Source organism: Tachysurus vachellii, chromosome 1 (assembly GCF_030014155.1).
Source record: "Tachysurus vachellii isolate PV-2020 chromosome 1, HZAU_Pvac_v1, whole genome shotgun sequence".
In the NCBI taxonomy this organism is placed as follows: Eukaryota; Metazoa; Chordata; class Actinopteri; order Siluriformes; family Bagridae; genus Tachysurus; species Tachysurus vachellii.
The window spans coordinates 12,647,704-12,666,993 of NC_083460.1; the positions used below are offsets into that span (position 1 = coordinate 12,647,704).

The 19,290-nt window shown below is 40.6% G+C and overlaps 1 protein-coding gene across 1 annotated transcript in view; it reads left to right on the forward strand.

Moving 5' to 3' along the window:
* The window catches only part of me1 (malic enzyme 1, NADP(+)-dependent, cytosolic), a 33,767-nt gene that overhangs the window by 417 nt on the left and 14,060 nt on the right, over nucleotides 1-19,290 (forward strand). The window contains exons 2-3 of the mRNA XM_060873033.1: nucleotides 13,330-13,463; nucleotides 15,076-15,225. Coding sequence (XP_060729016.1) covers nucleotides 13,330-13,463; nucleotides 15,076-15,225 — 284 coding nt within the window. The remainder of the gene's footprint in view (nucleotides 1-13,329; nucleotides 13,464-15,075; nucleotides 15,226-19,290) is intronic.

Here is a 19,290-nt window from a genome sequence, read left to right on the forward strand (position 1 = left end):
TCTCTCTCTCTCTCTCTCTCTCTCTGTGTGTGTGTGTGTGTGTGTGTGTGTGTGTGTGTGTGTGTGTGTGTGTGTGTGTGTGTGTGTGTGTGTGTGTGAGAGAGAGAGAGAGAGTTTGAGGAGTTTTGTGATATAAACAAAACCGGAAGTGGCTCAGTAACTGACATGGTTTATGGTGTGTATTTCTGTAAATTTGTAATTAATTCACAATAAAACACAAAGCTTAAAGAACAGACACAAGCCGTGTTTAAATCTGTCTCTTATTGTGGATGAAGCTTTCTCTTTTAAAACTAGGAAGCAGGAAGAGTTCCTGGTTTCTGTCCCTGAAATATTTCCACAGAGAAAATGTGTGATTTGTAGGTGACTTATTTTTACAAGTGTATTGACGTGTGGATTCAATTTAAAAAGCAGAAAACTCAAACAGACTATTAATTCTTTAAATATATATACATACAAGTGAAATATATAAATACAAGTGAACAAAATAAATGGAACCATGTAGATGTTCAGGAAGCTTTATCCTCTCTCTCTCTCTCTCTCTCTCTCTCTCTCTCTCTCTCACACACACATACACACATATACACATACACACACACAGATTATTGTGTTAACCGTATATTAAAACTGTATTGTTTCTCTACACAACTGTTCTCTTTAAATTAAACACTGTGTGTATTAATGAGTTCATTGTAGTCATCAGTGTAGGATCAGTCTCTGTTTCCGTCTCTGTTTTCTCAGCTTGGAAGCTGAGCCGTCCTTCAGCATTTATAAATTTTGCCGGCTGAATCATCATGTGAAACAAAGTGTCTGTGGCAGAGTTTTATTTCATCCATTTCTTCTTTATTGTAGGACTGACTATATGTCACAAAGTTAATAGTTTTAATGGAACGAGTGTATGAGAGACAGCAGGGTTAATAATACAGTAATCTGTGCAACTGGTGCTGCTAAAATACTTCTGTCTTTACTTCAGAAGGAAGTAGGATCGTTCACATTGATTTTCATTCCATTCCGTTTCTTATTGCAGCTCTCAGAGTCAGATGTATCTCTAAATACAGAGGCTTGCACACTAGAAGTAATGAGAAAAATCCAAAATAATAATATAATAATGAAATGAAATGAATTACATTGACACTGAGACTGATGTAAGTAAGCCTCTCATGCCACTTTGTTGAATACAAATTTCCTTAAAGCTATTTTTCTTCCTAACATCTATTCACACATTTAATGATAGTGAAACCATGCTTGTAAGTTTCTTTAACTGCAGGTGGAGAAACGTTCAAAGGAATCGTTCGAGACGATCGCTTGGGTTGATCGCCTCAGTCTGTAACTCATTTGCAGAGTGCTGTGAAAAGGAGGTGCAGAGTGCAGGGGGATGAAATAAAACATAAAAATGATTAACTATCAATAAATTGATTAGCCTTTGGATAGAGAAGAAGGAGATATGCCCCGTCGTTGACCCTCTTGTGTAACGTTCATTAAAGTCAAAGAGCTGAGTGAAGGTTAGTGTTATAAAATCTGAGTTTGAGTTGATGTCTGAACACGGCAGGAGTGTGTGATTCTGATAACACACTGTTTCACCTGTCGCACTCTTCTGATCAGATAACACATGAAGGATCAGATAAGGGCATAAAAGCTGATCAGACTGATCACAGGACCATTCACCTATCAGCTGGCACATAGCAAGATCCTTACACTTAATGACCTGGGCTCTGCTGCAGGTGTGTGTGTGTGTGTGTGTGTGTGTGTGTGTGTGTGTGTGGTCAGTCATTTGGAGAATGAGTTCACATTTTTGATCCAGGTGTGCTGCAGCAAGAAGTGATGAATGATTCTTTTATCCACGGGATGAATGCATAGGGCCCGAGGATATACTGTGTGTTTGTGTGTGTGATTGTGTGTGTTTAGTATAGTATAGTCATTCATTTTACTATATTCATTTTTATACTGGAATGCATACATATGATAGTAGCTTTGTGTAGTTTGTGATGTAGCTTTCAGAGCTGCTAAGTTCTGGACTCTGATTGGTGGTCAGATGTTGATGAATTCTGTCTAACAGCAGCTCAGACAGCAACTCAGTTTTATATTAATGCACTCGCACTGGTGCTATATTCTATAGCAACACCTTATTCACAGAGAGGTATACAGCACACACTCCACTGATAATAAAGTGATTAATAACCTGTGTAATCGTGGTGATGTTTTCATGGAGTCTCCAGTGTCAACGCTGTGTACCAGCCAGAGGTAAAGCTGGAACTTGATGTTTTCTCACATCTTCAGGACACAGGAGTTTACACTTCTTACACCTCTTACACTACTCTCTCTCTCTTTCTCTCTCTCTCTCTCTCTCTCTCTCTCTCTCTCTCTCTCTCTCTCTCTCTCAGACACACGCATACACACACAAACACACGCGTCTGTATATGTGCATGTGTTTGTGTTTAAGCACTTGTGTCTCTTCATCTGCTTGGTCTAGTCTGTATGTGAGTCTGCTCTGTGGTGGTGAAGCTCTGATTAGTGTTGGTTAAATATTTAAGATAAATCTCGTGTGTGAGTGGAAAAGCTGCACGGTGCTCCAGAGGAAAATAAACGGGTCTCGGCTTAATTTGTGTTGACTCCTGTGTGAAGGAGCTGAAGAGCGAATTCAGCGACTTTAAACCCAGCATTCCTCAGACGTATGAAGTTAATCCTGGGTGATGACTCCACACACACACACACACACACACACACACACAGTGATTCACTGTTGTGTTTTTTCTTCCACAGAGGTGTTTAACGTTGTGTTTGGTGTAAAGCTTTAACCCTTTAACACTGAAGCTTGATCCCTTTAACCCTTTAACACTTTTCTCTGATTTTGGATTTTACTTCATTTTAGTTGTAAAAGTGTGACTCATCTGCAGATCTGTAACTGAATGACAAAATAACACGCCAACGTATATATATTTAATATACAGGTTTGTGTTAGTTGTTTCAGCACAGTGAGTTTTTTTTTTTCTTGTGTTTAAAATATTTTAACTGGATGTTAAGATTTGAGCTGAAAAGCCTTTTATGATGTGGCTTTGCATCTCTCCATCACTTATACACACACACGGACACACACACGCAGACACACACATCACACACACAAACACACACATCACACACAGACACACACACATCACACACACACAGACACACATCACACACACAAACACCCACTCACACTGACTCGCCCACATCCACACGAACACACACACAAACACACATATACACACACATTCACTTCAGTGTGTAATGTTCTGAAGCTCTCAGTGTGAAAATGTCAGTACGAGGAAATGAAACAGGAGCCTAGTGAAGGGCTCGTCAGGGTGAAGAGTGAACCTTCTGTCGGTTCTCTTACACTACATGTTTACCTGCAAAGGTTTTCTTTTCATTTTTTTCAAAATAAATATCATCAGTTTACAGTTTTTTACAATGGCTATGACAGTTTTTTCAATACATTTAACAAGTTTCCTAAACTCGACGCACCAACACACCTAAAACACACAATTGCCAAAACGGTTAATTTCATGCTCAAAATCACACATTGTAAACTAAACCCCAAAACTAATTTCAAAATACAATAATAAACTAACACAATACACTATGTCTAACAAAACACTGCAAACATGTTTCAAAATCAAATATTTATTCAAAACACTAACACATGTTCTCTTCCAACAGGAACATTTAGTCAATCATAACACAATGACAATATAGACAGTATATTGATCATAGGTTGTGTTTTGCACTGTAGTTTCTTTTGAAGCCTCTCTAAATTTTTGTTTTGATGGGTTTAGTAAATGCATGCATTTTGTTTCTTTTGCTGCAGAAATTCAATACAAAAAATGAATGACCGTCTGAGAGTAGCTTTATAAAATGTACAGTTTATGTAAAAATAAAAATACAGACACAGAATTGCTGCAGTAAAGACTTTATTTGCAAAAGGACATTACTGCAAGATATACAAGCAGAAAAAGGACCGGAATTATAATACTGTAAAAAAAAACAAAACAAAGTAATCTTCTAATCTGCCCGGTCTTCTGCATTTGGCCACATTCTGAGGGAGGTAGACTTTGAATCCTTAGAGGGACAAAATACAGTTACATATTAGAGACCGGAGGCATACAGTCACTCTAATACAGTAAATGGTAAAATTATTTACACTTTGCTGTAGGAGAAGCAATATCCTACCTGTTGGTTTCTCTGAAAATACGGACAATGGATGCCACTGTGTCCCGGCTGAGATTTGGCTGTACTCGTTCACCAGCCTCTCTGTATGATAGCCTGTGGTTTATGACATGGTCAATGAGAGTAGCTCTTATTTGACCAGTTACCCTAGCTCTGGTCCTTCTTTGAGCGCCACCACGCATTCTAACTCCTCTCCCTTGTCCTGGTACTCGTCTTCCTCTCCCAGGTGCAGGCATTTTTTCTTTCTTTCTTTCGTTCTTTCTCTCTATCTATCTTTGTGTTGCTCTATATTTTTCCTTTTCCACACAAGATCAGCCCAAAGAGTCCTCTTTTAGAACATATGATCATTTTACATCAATGTAAAATTACATTGTTTTGGTCTTGGTTGAGCTTGTGTGTAGAAGAAGTTCAAGCATTTTAAATTTGTGTTAACTGTATGCATTTTGTATCAAAGCAACAAGAAATGTGTTAATTGTATAGCCTACAAAGACGGATGTTGTGCTAACCGTGTTAAGAGTTTAGGAAACTTGTTAAATGTATTGAAAAAACTGTCATAGCGATTGTAAAAAAAAACTGTAAATTCATCTCTCCTCATGCTTCTTTTTACACACCAACAAGGCAATACCACTGTATCCCCAGTAGTGGAAGTTTTAGCAGGTAACAGATTGTTAAGTTCATTAATCAGACTGTTTTGTAACTCAGACATGAGGCCTGTGTTCCAGTATGAGATTAAAGTGACTCAGTGACTCTTACAGTATGTGTGGTTAATATTCAGGCTTTTGATGCAAACTGTTTCTCACTGAGGCAGTAAAATGATGTAATTATCTTTTAAAAGTCCTTATGATATATATATAATGACATATAACATGATTATGACATGCATGTGTGTGTGTTTGTGCGTGCTTATGTGCGTTTGTGAGTGTTTGTGTGTGTCTGTATGTGGGTGTGCGTATAAGTGTGTGCGTATATGGGTGTGTGTGTATGTGTGTGTATGTGTATATGTATGTATGTGTGTGTTTCACATGTCACTTGTTTTTCACAAGTCTGAGCCTGAGAGTAATTACAGTTGACCGTTGCCCTTCCTCACACTCTCTGTCCCTGCGGTTCAAGCAGGATGTTAGAAAGATATGTGTGTGTGTGAGTGTGTGTGTGGTAAAGAAGAGAAAGTGCAGGAGAAAGAGGTCTCTGTAGAGGAGAGGAAGAAGGGAGCCTCCTGCTCTCCACAGACCTCCTCTGTGCTCCTGTATTATCTCACTTAACGAACTGCCTGTGGAAATTAAAGCACCGGCGCAGCAAAGAAAACAAAAACAATCACACACAAAAGTCTCTCAGCAGCCGGACTCGGGTCCCGTTTCACTCCTTTACACATAAATAACGTCCGTTTTTTTAAGAGATCAGATCCTAACAGACGCTCTTTCAGCGGAGAACTGCGCTCCGTCAAGCTCACGAGTACGAGGTGCAGAACACACCACACTGTTGTGGAGCTGCTGCTGAGAAAAACACATCTTTATTCACGTCATTTTTTCTTACACTCATTTACTCATTTAAAACTTAAAAACATTTACAAATTTGAGACTCAACACAATCCACACAAAGCTGAGAAACTTATCAGTGATGGAGTTAATTAGTTTCCTCTAACAGCATATCCCATTAACAATTTCTTAAACATATTCTAAGTGACTGAATGTGTGTCTGGGTGTAGGAGTGTGTATGTGTGTGTGTGTGCGTGTACATGGACGTGAGTGTGTGTGTGAGTGTGTGTGTGTGCACACTCAGCCAGGGAAGGTATTTAAGTTAACTTTTTTCTGTAAAGATGATCAGCTTATACACAGCCAGGCTGATTGTGGGTGTGCTTTAAACCTTAGAGAAAGAATTCTGGGTAAAGGATTGAGTGGTCCATTACGTTGTAATCTCAGAACACAGAACATTTACAGCTCAGTTATAAAGAATGAAGTTCTTCATGTTATTAGGTTAATATGAACCTATGAGAAGAGGCTTCAGGAGAGAGGCCATGGTGCTGATTCCACTGCAGCTCTTCAGCTGGGTTATTTATATACTGATCTGTGTTTGATGTTTCCGCCAGCGTTTGTGATTAGAACAGCAGTGTTTACTGAGGTTTTAGAGCGGCTGTGTGTTATTTTGTTATCAGGTTCAGAACAGATATCCGAGGACTGCCTTAGAGTTTAGTGACTGTGTTGCAGTGTTGTTTCACACATCCTGAAACAACACTGCAACAATCCTTTCATTAACCCTTAAGCGTCTGTGTGTGTGTGTGAATTGCCCATTTTGTTTAGAATGCTTTTTGTTTAGTAATCAATTGACTTACATCTTCACACAGTGTCTCGTTTGACTCTGATGTCATTTTTATATTGAAGTTGTCGAACGTTCTGTTTGTGTGTGGTGGTTAATGGTGTTTATAAAAATATAAAATATCAGTTATTCCAGTCTTGCCGTTTTTGGACTGAATTGTATGAGGCTTAGTGCTGATATGTGTGGAAGTTTTGAGTAGCTGTGTATTTTATTTTTAATTTGGTTCAGAACTGCAGAGCTCTGAGAAACGCTTCTGATGATAACGAGAGCGATTAAGTTCTGCATCGGTTCTTTTTGTTTGTTCCACGTATACGATTCGCTCCATTACCCCTCACAAATGTGAGTCACATTAAAAGCATGTTGTATAGCCACAGGGCTGGCCATGTTTTCTCACTGTTTACAGACTTGGACTTTTGCCCGGTAATGCTCGGCCTCCCGAGGGACCTAACAAGCGAGGCTTTAAGAAGCTACTTTAGAAGATGGACATGAAAACCTTTCACTCTTTGCACTTCCTTCAGTTTGGTGTCCAGAATCAACACAAGCTCCATTTCCACAGCCAATAAGTGTGTTCATACTCTCTTACAGCAACACTTCAGCCAAACTGACCCCAACTGTTTACACTCGTTTGAGTTGTGAAGGAATCTGAGATGTTTGCTCTGGAACACTTTCAGGCACCTGCTCACCTGAAGCAGAGTGATGTTCTGGAGGGCATGTTTTGTGTGTGACGGTGCTCCTAAAGTTCACGCTTGTTTGGGTCACAGAGTCGTGTTTGTTTACTTTTCCTGTTGGCTGAGAGCAGAGCCTCACATTCTGAAGGCAGCATGTTCATTCCTCCATCAAACAGCTGCTTGTGACTGAGACGTGAGTTACAGAGTTAACCCTTTCACTACAGCGTCTCATTGCAGGGATTCTTTATTAACCATCATGAAAATCTCAGGTTTAATCATCATAGCTGGGATGGTGAGCAGGATGTAAGATTAAAAGTCGTCAGGTTTTAAGACGTGTTTCCTTTCAACAATCCAAATATTTTCCCTGATTGTCTTTAAAAGTGGTTATTTACAGCAGTTGTGTTCAGCAGATGAGACACCTGAGAGATTTTCTGATCATTTGGAGAGTTTGCTGAAAGCAGCTCTTGTTCCCAAGCTGGTTAAAAACTTTCCTGAAAGTTTCTGAACCTCTGCAATGTACTTTGATGAACTTTCATACCAGAGTCGGTGTGTTGAGTCTGATTTAAAACATGATTCTGTTGGCTTTAACTCACAGAGTTAAACACAGCAATAAGCGCTCATACTCACCATCATCATCATCATCATCATCATCATCATCATCATCATCATCATCATCATCATCACCATCATCATCATCACCATCATCATCATCATCACCATCATCATCACCATCATCAGCATCATCATCACAATCAACCCCATCATAATCACCTTGACCACCACTATCACCTTTACCACCACCATCACCACCTTCATCATTATAATAATCACCATCCCTACCATAATCACCACCACCACCACCACCATCATCTTCATCATTACCACCACCATTACCATCATTTTCATCATCATTATCATCACCACCATCACCACTCTCACCACCATCATCACCATTACCACCATCATCTTCATCATTATAATCATCACCATCACTACCATAATCACCACCACCACCATCATCTTCATCATTACCACCACCATTACCATCATTTTCATCATTATCATCACCACCATCACCACTCTCACCACCATCATCACCATTACCACCATCATCTTCATCATTATAGTCATCACCATAACTTCCATAATCACCACCACCATCATCATCTTCATTATTATAATCTTCACCATCACTACCATAATCACCCCATCATCATCATTACCACCACCACCATTACCATCATTGTCATCATCATTATCATCCGTATCATCACCACCATCATCATCCTCCTTCCGCTCCTCCTTATCATCATCATCATCATCGTCATCATCGTCGTTCTCATCGTTCTCATCGTCATCATCGTCGTCATCATCGTCGTTATCATGATCATCATCACCTTTGTTCTGCTCCTCTGCGAGGACAGTTTTCACTTCCTGAGACTTAGTTCCTTTAACAGTTCCTTGTTCTAAAGGTTCCTCCTCATCACTATTACTTTTAGCTCTGGATTTCTTCTCTGTTGAAGCTGAATGTGAAGATTTGTCTCACATCTCACACAGATGACACTCTTTTTTCACATTTCTCACCACTCATCCTCTTTCTCCTGCATCTGTAAAAATAACGAACCGGGTGTGTCATTTTAAATTAATTTTAAAGTAAAGTAAGTGTGTGTGTGTGTATGTGTGTGTGTGTGTGTGTGTGGTGGATTTGTTTAGTGCTGAAATGTTAATTCTTCTTGTTGGAAACAATTTTCATGTCTTTTCTTGTTAAAGCTCATCTGCTGCTGCTTGTTAAACGTTTTTCCATCAGGGTTTGGTTTCATTTTTTGGTGGTTTTACGTCTCAGTGTCTGTCTCTGACTTTCTGAGGTTTCTTTCTCAGCCTGACCTTGTTTTATAGTCACAATTTTGTTCAGATTACAAATTGAAAATGAATTACAGTAAGATCCTGAGTGATAAAACAAAAGCACTCTCGGCTCATTGTCCAGAGACCACAAAGTCGAATCCCCACGATGCTGCAACTCAGCAACTAAACGTGACCCGATTTTGTAACCCATTTTGCTCTGATGTGAACAAATACACCCAATGTGTGTGTGAGTGTGAGTAATATTCTCCTTTAGCTACTAGTCTCTGTTAACTCATGCACTCAGTATTCAGTATACATCTCTCTCCGTTTGATGACATGTTTCTATTTATATTTTGCTGACTTGACAAAAAAATGGCTGACGGTGTCTGCTTTTGGTTTGCTGAGAGAGAGAGAGAGAGAGAGAGAGAGAGAGAGAGAGAGAGAGAGAGAGAGAGAGAGAGAAAGAAAGAGAGAGAGAGAGAGAGAGAGAGAGAGAAAGAAAGAGATGATTGGTTGACAGATCGCAACATATTTAATCACATACAGCAGGTCACCATCATTGTTACTCATCTGTCTGTCTGCAAGGTATGTCTGACCCCCCAACCCCCAACACACACACACAGACACACACAAACACACACACACACACACACACAGAGGTGAGCTCTCTAGTCTTAGCATTTAGCTAAGCCATGCCCATAGTGCGCGATGACATCATTGTGACATTTGTGTAATATGTAACAAAGAGTGATATGCTAATAAATCAGTTTTTATCTAAACACCATAAAATATGAGTTAGCTCTTAATTCTACATTTCATTCATGATTAAACCACAGATTTAAATGGGGAGAAGAATCATGACAGAGAGAGAGAGAGAGAGAGAGAGAGAGAGAGAGAGAGAGAATGACGTTGGTTATGCTGTATAGATGTGGGTCAGTCTGGCAGGCTGCTTTGGAATCACTGTGTGTGTGTGTTGTGTGTGTGTGAGTGTGTGTTTGTGCTTGAAATTATTATATTTCACTTTGCGGTTCTTTGACATAGTTTATTATGGAGATGGCGGGAAGTAGAGGATTGTGGGTAATTCTGCCCTGCTGAGTCGACACCAGTGGACTGACTGTATATTAAGCAAATGCACACACACACACATATAGAGTAAGCGATTTGTTGGTCTGGTGTATTGATCTAATAGAAATTTATAGAAATAGAAAAATAAAAATCTGAGGTAAAGGTAATGTAAGGGGTGGGGCTAAGGCAAAGGCGGGGCTAAGGCATGATTATAGCTGAAAGTTGTCTGTCCAGGCGACAGATGAGAAATTCCTTACACAGTTGTACACTACATTAATGGTAGGTACGTTTATGGGTAATGCACAGTAGAGAACGATATGTATGATAAATTGTGTGAATATTTTCAGATGTTAGTGTTGAGTGACACACGGCTGGGCTCAGTTAGACTTCTGTACAATCCTATAGAGTTCTACACTCAGCTCTACAATATTTTATTTTAGATTTATATTCCCAGAGCTCAGAGGTTTTTCTCAGCCACGTTCCTTTACAGCGCTCGGTCACAGAAGATGTTAAGAGGATGTTATCACACAGTGAAGAAAAGACTAAAAGAATAAAAGACTTAGAAGCTTTTTAAAGAACAAGCTAGAGAGATGAAGAGAAAACAGCGTGGTAGCCTCGCCCCACTGCACAAACTCTGTCTCGATGCACTGTGTGCTTTAGTGGACATTGTGCTATTTTAGCATTAGTGAGATTAGTGAATAAAAATATTATTTATTTGTATCAGATCTGAAATATATCTGTGAGTGTGGTAGTGATGTGGTTGTGATTATGTGTAAGTGTGGCAGTGATGTGTTTGTGATTGTGTTTGTGAATGTGGTAGTTATGTGGTTGTGACTATGATTGTAGTTGTAATTGTGAGTGTGGTAGTGATGTGATTGTGTTTGTGATTGGGATTGTAGTTGTGATTGTGAGTGTGGTTGGGAGTGTGGATGTGATTGTGGTTGTGAATGTGTTTGTGGTAGTGATGTGGTTGTAATTGTGAGTGTGGTAGTGATGTGGTTGGAAGTGATTGTAGTTGTTATTTTCATTGTGCTTGTAAGTGTTGTAGTGATGTGGTTGTGATTGTGAGCATGGTAGTGATGTAGTTGTGATTGTGTTTATGGTTGTGATTGTGGTAGTGATATGATTATGATTGTGGTTGTGATTGAGTGTGGTAATGATGCGATTGTGGTTGTGATTGTGTTTGTGGTAGTGATGTGGTTGTGATTGTGTTTGAGTGTTGTAGTGATGTGGTTATGATTGTGAGCGTGGAAGTGATGTGGTTGTGATTGTGTTTTTGAGTGTGGTAGAGATGTGGTTGTGATTATGATTGTGGTTGTGGTTGTAATTGTGAGTGTGGTAGTGATGTGGTTGTGATTATGATTGTGGTTATAATTGTGAGTGTGGTAGTGATGTTGATGTTATGTGATGTGATTGTGTGTGTGGTAGTGATGTAGTGATGTGGTTGTGATTGTGTTTGTGGTTGTGATGTAGTTGTGATTATGATTGTGGTTATAATTGCGAGTGTGGTAGTGATGTGGTAGTGATGTGGATGTTATATGATGTGATCGTGAGTGTGGTAGTGATGTAGTGATGTGATTGTGGTTGTGATTGTGTTTGTGGTAGTGATGTGGTTGGGATATAATTGTTGTTGTGATTGTATTTGTGGTAGTGATGTGGCTGTGATTGTGCTTATGAGTGTGGTAGTGCATGGTAATGTGTGGTAGCGATGTGTAAGTTATGTGGTAGTGATTGAGTGTGGTAGTGATGTAGTAGTGATGTGATTGTGGTTGTGAGTGTATTTGTGGTTGTGATGTGGCTGTGATTGTGTTTATGAGTGTGGTAGTGATGTGGTTGTGATTATGATTGTGGTTATAATTGTGAGTGTGGTAGTGATGTGGTAGTGATGTGGCGGTGATGTGGCAGTGATGTGGCAGTGATGTGGTGGTGATGTGGCAGTGATGTGGTAGTGATGTGGCAGTGATGTGGTGGTGATGTGGCAGTGATGTGGTAGTGATGTGGTAGTGATTGTCAGTGTGGTACTGACAGTGGTTGTGATCATTAAATCTGAATAAGAGGTGAGTGAGTTGTGAGTGACTTTATGAGTGGACAGCAGGTCAGTTTCTGAGTTGTAGCTTTAGGAGTCAGCTGCAGGGTGGGGCAGTGGGCAGGAACACATGAATACTTCCACATGCTGAATTGACCACATCTAAAGCTCAGGATCACTCGCCAACTTGCTGTGCATCTGCAGGTTTTAATCGGAGCTAGCTAAGAGTTAAGGAGAAACAGACGAGGAACGCTGCAGTACCTCAGTGTGGTCCTCCATGTTCTCCTTCTCCTGATGATTAAAAATGCAGCTGCGTCCTGACGATACACTGTGTAAAGAGCCAGACGCAGTTATTTATACAATCAATTTAAAACGTGCACACTGGTATTTATTCCCTCTGAGTCCTGCCAAGCAGCCCGACGTTCCCATGCCTGGAATTCTGGGAATTATTGCTCTAATCTTGCATGCCATCTGATGGAGAAGCGTCTGAAATCAGTCACCCGTAACCCCAGACCTCAGACTTGTCTGGGAAGAAAATTAATTCTGGAGAGAGTTCACTGTGAGTCTTTGTTACATACACAATGTGAAAGTGATGAGAGTTAACTAGTTTCTGAAACTTTATCTATCCATCCATCCATCCATCCAACAGACCGACAGACAGAAGTAGAGATATGGACAGGTCAGTATATAATCTGTGTGATATCACACATGCTGTAAAATCACTCCACACACACACACGCACACACAGACTCTGACTGTACACTTGTTCCTCATCAGCAGGCTGTAATTGTGACTCTGTGACCCTAAGTGACCTTTTGGAGCAGTTTAAATACAGAGCATTGCTCCTGCTGCTAAACACAGGACAGACAGGAGACACGGCTAAAAATAACTCACACTCAGCCTTTAACGTGGGTTAAACACTGAGTTGTGTGTGCCTGTGTGTATGTGTGTGTGTGTGTGTGTGTGTGTGTGTTCATGCAAACACTTTACATAGTTGTGTCTATGGCTGTGTTCCTATTTGCAACCTTGTGAAGTTGTCCTAATTTTGATGAGAATGAAACACTACACACTTGGTCAGTTTTGAGTCATCAGTAAAATGGAAAGAATTTTTTGGGGGAATGATCAGATTTACTTTTGTTCTGCTTTGGTTCAGTCCTCTGTGAAGGCACTGTGTGGATTAAATGTGTTGTAATCGAATAAAATTAAACTCTCCTTCAGGGCATGGCCTTTTCTCTGGAGGAGCGTCTACAGCTGGGGATCCATGGCCTGCTGCCTCCCTGCTTCCTCAGTCAGGATGTCCAGCTGCTCCGTGTCCTCCGCAACTACGACCTCAAAAAGGACGACCTGGACAGGTAAAAAACCTGAACACTAGAACACTAGTGCTATTGATTAGCAGCATTAGCTGGCTAATGGTCTTTTATTTTAGATGAGACTCCTTTCTTATGTCCACATGTCTATCTGCTGAAAATCCAGTTGAGATTTCTGCTGGTTCATAGCAGGTTTAATGCGTTTCTGATGGTCTTTGATACAAGTTTAAAGGAACTCAGTGGAAGAAGGTCTGGAATGAAGATCATTAAGCCAGATCCCATTACAGTCCACTTACCTGATGGAAACCATCAGAGCTTGAGAACGTTCCTCCCAGGTGCAGTGTGAGAAGCAGCCGCTCTCTTATTAGATGGTTTATTTTTATGATGTCAACTTATTTCTCCTTTTCAAAATATTTTTACCAATAAATTGTGTGTTTGATTTATTGGTCATGTGTCATGTGACTGATCACCAATATGGCTGCTCATTGGTATGTTTCAGCCAGTCTTACCATTTTATGTTGCTTTAAAACTGAATGTTTCTTTTTATACAACAGACTTGTTTCACATGAAACGAATTCAAATGCAAACAATATTATTATATTTATATAATATAAATAATATTATTGAAATACATATTTTACAAAAGTTTTTAGTTCAGTTATTAGTTTTTATTGCTGAACAAATAAAAGAAAAAGCTCAAGTTATCTTAAAAAAGAAAGTCTGCATGCAGCCTAAGTTGAATTGTGTGATTAAACAGTGTGCGGAGACATATATACAAGCTGCTAAAAGTATTACAAATATTACAAATATAAACTCTACAATACTACAACTAGAACTGTTAAAGCCTCCATCGTTACCATTTACACATCGACTCAGTCCTCACACTTTTCTGAGCATTCAGGTCATGTGAAAGTCACTCGAGTTATGTTGAGTCTCCATGTCCACGTGAACATGTCGTGTTTCCTGTGTAAAGTTTCTAAAATCTCAGAGTCCGAGGTCATTCAGTTCCTCTCAGTGCTCTGAGTTACTAAATCCTAAAAAAGGAGAAATAAATAAATCCATCTTGATATTTTTGAGGAGACATGATGCAGCTGGAAATGATTGCTGTGTGTTCAGGGTGTGACCCTGACTGCTGTGTGTGTATGTGTGTGTGTGAGTGTGTGTGAGTGTGTGTGAGTGTGTGTGAGTGTGTGTGTGTGAGTGTGTGTGCGTGTGTGTGTGTGCGTGTGTGTGTGTGCGTGTGTGTGCGTGCGTGTGTGTGCGTGCGTGTGTGTGCGTGCGTGTGTGTGAGTGTGTGTGTGTTTATTTTTAGAGTGGGTCGGACCGAACTTTACACACTTCTGCCAAGATTCCCAGAATTGCATCATTTTCTCTGAATATTTAAAAAACGAATTAACAAAAATGTCTTCTGTAAATGACTTTTATTTTATTCTAATAAAAATACAGATATTAATTTAAATAAATGTTCTTTTTATTTTTATATCTGTATTTCTGTTCTTTTTTAAATATATCGATATATGTATATTAGATCCGTGTACATCGGATGTGTTTTGTAAATCTGCTGGATTTCTATCATTTACTAGTTAAAATCATTTTAAATGACAGTAATGTCATTCTTTAATCTAAACTTCTGTTTCTTTTTGTGTGTGTGTTACAGATACGTCTTGTTGATGGGGCTTCAGGATCGTAATGAGAAGCTGTTTTATCGTGTTTTGATGTCTGATATTGAGCGCTTCATGCCCATCGTTTACACACCCACTGTGGGGCAGGCATGTCAGCAGTACGGCCTGATCTTTAGGAGACCCAGGTAAGAGTGAGAGAGAGTGAGAGAGAGTGAGAGAGAGTGAGAGTAAAAGGGAGAGATCAAAAGAGAGAGAGAGCAAGATAGATAGAGAGAGAGAGTTTCACAGTTTTAGTTATTTTCTTAATTTTCTTTTTTTATGTTCATCGTGCTTTTATACCCATTTAATTGTTGTATATTTCAGCAGAAATTTCATCATATTACCAGATACCAGATGTGTTTTAGATATTTAATCTTCTAAACACACACACTGTGTTACTGAGGGAGTGTGTGCTACTGAGGGAGTGTGTGCTACTCTTTGTGTTGTGGGAGTGTGTGTACTGAGGGACATTGTGTTGCTGAGGGACAGTAAGTTGCTGACGGAGTGTGTCTTGCTGACGGAATGTGTGTTGCTGACGGAGTGTGTGTTGCTGACGGAGTGTGTGTTGCTGACGGAGTGTGTGTTGCTGAGGGAGTGTGTGTTGCTAAGGGAGTGTGTGTTACTGAGGAAGTGCATGTTACAGAGGGACAGTATGTTGCTGAGGGAGTGTGTGCTACTGAGGGAGTGTGTGCTACTGAGGGAGTGTGTGCTACTGAGGGAGTGTGTGCTACTGAGGGAGTATGTGTTGCTGAGGGAGTGTGTGCTACTGAGGGAGTGTGTGCTACTGAGGGAGTGTGTGCTACTGAGGGAGTGTGTGCTACTGAGGGAGTGTGTGCTACTGAGGGAGTGTGTGCTACTGAGGGAGTGTGTGCTACTGAGGGAGTATGTGTTGCTGAGGGAGTGTGTGCTACTGAGGGAGTGTGTGTACTGAGGGACAGTATGTTGCTGAGGGAGTGTGTTACTGAGGGAGTGCATGTTACGAGGGAGTGCATGTTACAGAGGGACAGTATGTTGCTGAGGGAGTGTGTGTTGCTGAGGGAGTGTGTGCTACTGAGGGAGTGTGTGCTACTGAGGGAGTGTGTGCTACTGAGGGACAGTGTGTTGCTGAGGGACAGTGTGTTGCTGAGGGACAGTGTGTTGCTGAGGGACAGTGTGTTGCTGAGGGGAAGTGTGTGTTGCTGAGGGAGTGTGTGTTGCTGAGGGAGTGTGTGTTGCTGAGGGAGTGTGTGTTGCTGAGGGAGTGTGTGTTGCTGAGGGAGTGTGTGTTGCTGAGGGAGTGTGTGTTACCGAGGGAGGGTGTGTTGGTGAGGGAGTGTGTGATGCTGAGGGACAGTGTGCTACTGAGGGACAGTGTGCTACTGAGGGACTGTTTGCTGCTGAGGGAGTGTGTGCTACTGAGGGAGTGTGTGCTACTGAGGGAGTGTGTGGTGCTGAGGGAGTGTGTGCTACTGAGGGAGTGTGTGCTGCTGAGGGAGTGTGTGCTACTGAGGGAGTGTGTGGTGCTGAGGGACAGGGTGTGTGGTTATTCTGGGCTGTGTTTATGTTTAAAGAGGTGGAGAGTAATTCAGAGTAATTCTGCATGTAGAACATCGTTATAATTGTGAACTGGACAAGTTTGAGAGTCTGAGACTTAGCTGCAATCTTCAGTCTGGTTCTTTTCATGTGTTGTGAGCAGTGATGGGTGTGTATGCGTGTGTGTGTGTGTGTGTGACCAGAGAACCCTGACCCTGACAAGCAGAGTGTAATTACTGTAAACCGGGGAAATTGTGGATTTCAGTTACAGCTGCTGATGTGAGCAGCGCACACACATACGCACACACACACACACGCACGTGCACACACATGCGCATACGCGCGCACACACACACGCACTCGCGCGCGCGCACACACACACACACACACACTCAAACACACAGACTTATTTATAGCTTATATTATAGCATATATTTGTATGCTTCCCTTTTATCTGCTTTTGGAAGTGTATTAGCGAGACTTACAACACAAATCCTCACTTTCAGAAATGTAGCTTTTCAAAACAAAATTTCTGAATTTTCCATAAACAATTATCTCATCTGAATCCTTTGTGCAGTCCTACTGTGTAAGTAACATTTCCTCAGTCGGTTCACTTCACTTTAGTTCCAAGCTGTGATTATTTCCGAAGGACACAAAAATGGAAGAAGAAGCAAGCTTTCATCTTCTCCTCTCCTACACGAGTTCTTATTATCCTTAAACATGTTATGAATAAAAATAAAACTTAAAAGGAAGTAGCAGAGATTGCTGGTGTATGTGTCTACTGTTTCTCATTGGAACAATAAACCTGGACATGCGACTCTCAGAAGAGACAAACTACAAGTCCCCACACACAGTTTGAGTGATCATCTTCACCTGCACATAGGAGATTACCTGCTGATGCTCACGGCCTCGTTATGACATGCCCCAGCACAGATGTGGCATCTTTACATCATGCAAATTTTACTGTTACGCTCTTCAAAGATCTTGAAATTTAGGCCAGAAAAAGGGTCCAGTGTTTGATTCCAGAGAGGGAATAGAAAGAATAGAAAGAACTTGATTATCAATTGTGTGGTAGAAATATTTGTGACCTTTATAAAGAACCTGAGAGCAGTTATGAGTCACGGGGAGACGATGACTCCCAGTCATAAACTCACAGGCTCTTTACCCCACATCCCACACAAGTCAGAATGCAGACACACAGCGACAATCTGTAGTCCAGGTCAGATCCAAATCCAGACTCACTCCAAACTTGATGGAAATGAGGACAGAAAATGTCTCATTTACAAAAGTTTTATTTACTAGATGATTTTAAAATACATAAGTGTGGATTACTGCACATGCCTAGAAATTTCCCCATCATACACTACTGAACAAAAGGTCTAGGGCTTATAGCAGATAACAGACAGAGCTGTCTTTACTCCAGCATTAAATCACTCGATTCTTAAAGGGAATGAAAAGAGCTGATCTGATATGACGCTCGGTTATATAGGACTGCATATCCTTGCAGCAGCACACTTAACCACAACACCTAATATATATCATATTTATATTGTGGATAATGAGTTCACTGTAGCTCCAACCCTTTTGTGTTAACCTAATGCTTACACTGAACAATAACAGAAACAACACAAGTTTAACATGTTAAAGTTCAATTTAATTGATTTCCTCTGCCGTCCTGTGACATTAAGCAGGTTATTTGAATAAATCATACTTTATTACATACATTTCCTTAACATGAACGTTTATATGCACTCGGGCTTTATATAAACTGCTTAGGTAAGTAGTCACATAGGAGCAAATGTATTTATATTTTTAGTCAGTCTTAATTTGTTCTCTCGTTTTTCTCTCTGTGTAATGAAGTGAAATCAGAAGACCGCAGGATGGAGGATTTGGATAGGCTTTAGAGGAGTGACTTTAAAAACTGGGGAATAGTGAAAGAGTGTTTTATAAGCACTTATAAAAACACACCACTGCATTCTTCACCAATTTTCTGCTTCTCATGGGAAAGTCATTAGATGCACAGTGTTTAAGTGTTACTTTGTATTTTTGTGTGTGTGTGTATATATTATATAATAATATATATATATATATATATATATATATATATATATATATATATATATATATATATATATATATATATACTTACTGAAGGGGGTGTGGCCTGTGTACCTGTCAGTCTCACTGAAGGAGGTGTGGTGTGTGTACCTGTCAGTTGTCTCACAGAAGGAGGCATAGCCTGTGTACCTGTCAGTCTCACTGAAGGGGTGTGGGGGAGTGGCCTGTGTACCTGTGTGTCTCAATAAAGGGGGTGTAGCCTGTGTACCTGTCAGTCTCACTGAAGGGGTGTGGCCTGTGTACCTGTCAGTCGTCTCACTGAAGGATGTGTAGCCTGTGTATATATCAGTCTCACTGAAGGGGTGTGGTCTGTGTACCTTTCAGTCTCACTGAAGGGGTGTGGTCTGTGTACCTTTCAGTCTCACTGAAGGGGTGTGGTCTGTGTACCTTTCAGTCTCACTGAAGGGGTGTGGTCTGTGTACCTTTCAGTCTCACTGAAGGGGTGTGGTCTGTGTACCTTTCAGTCTCACTGAAGGGGTGTGGTCTGTGTACCTTTCAGTCTCACTGAAGGGGTGTGGTCTGTGTACCTTTCAGTCTCACTGAAGGGGTGTGGTCTGTGTACCTTTCAGTCTCACTGAAGG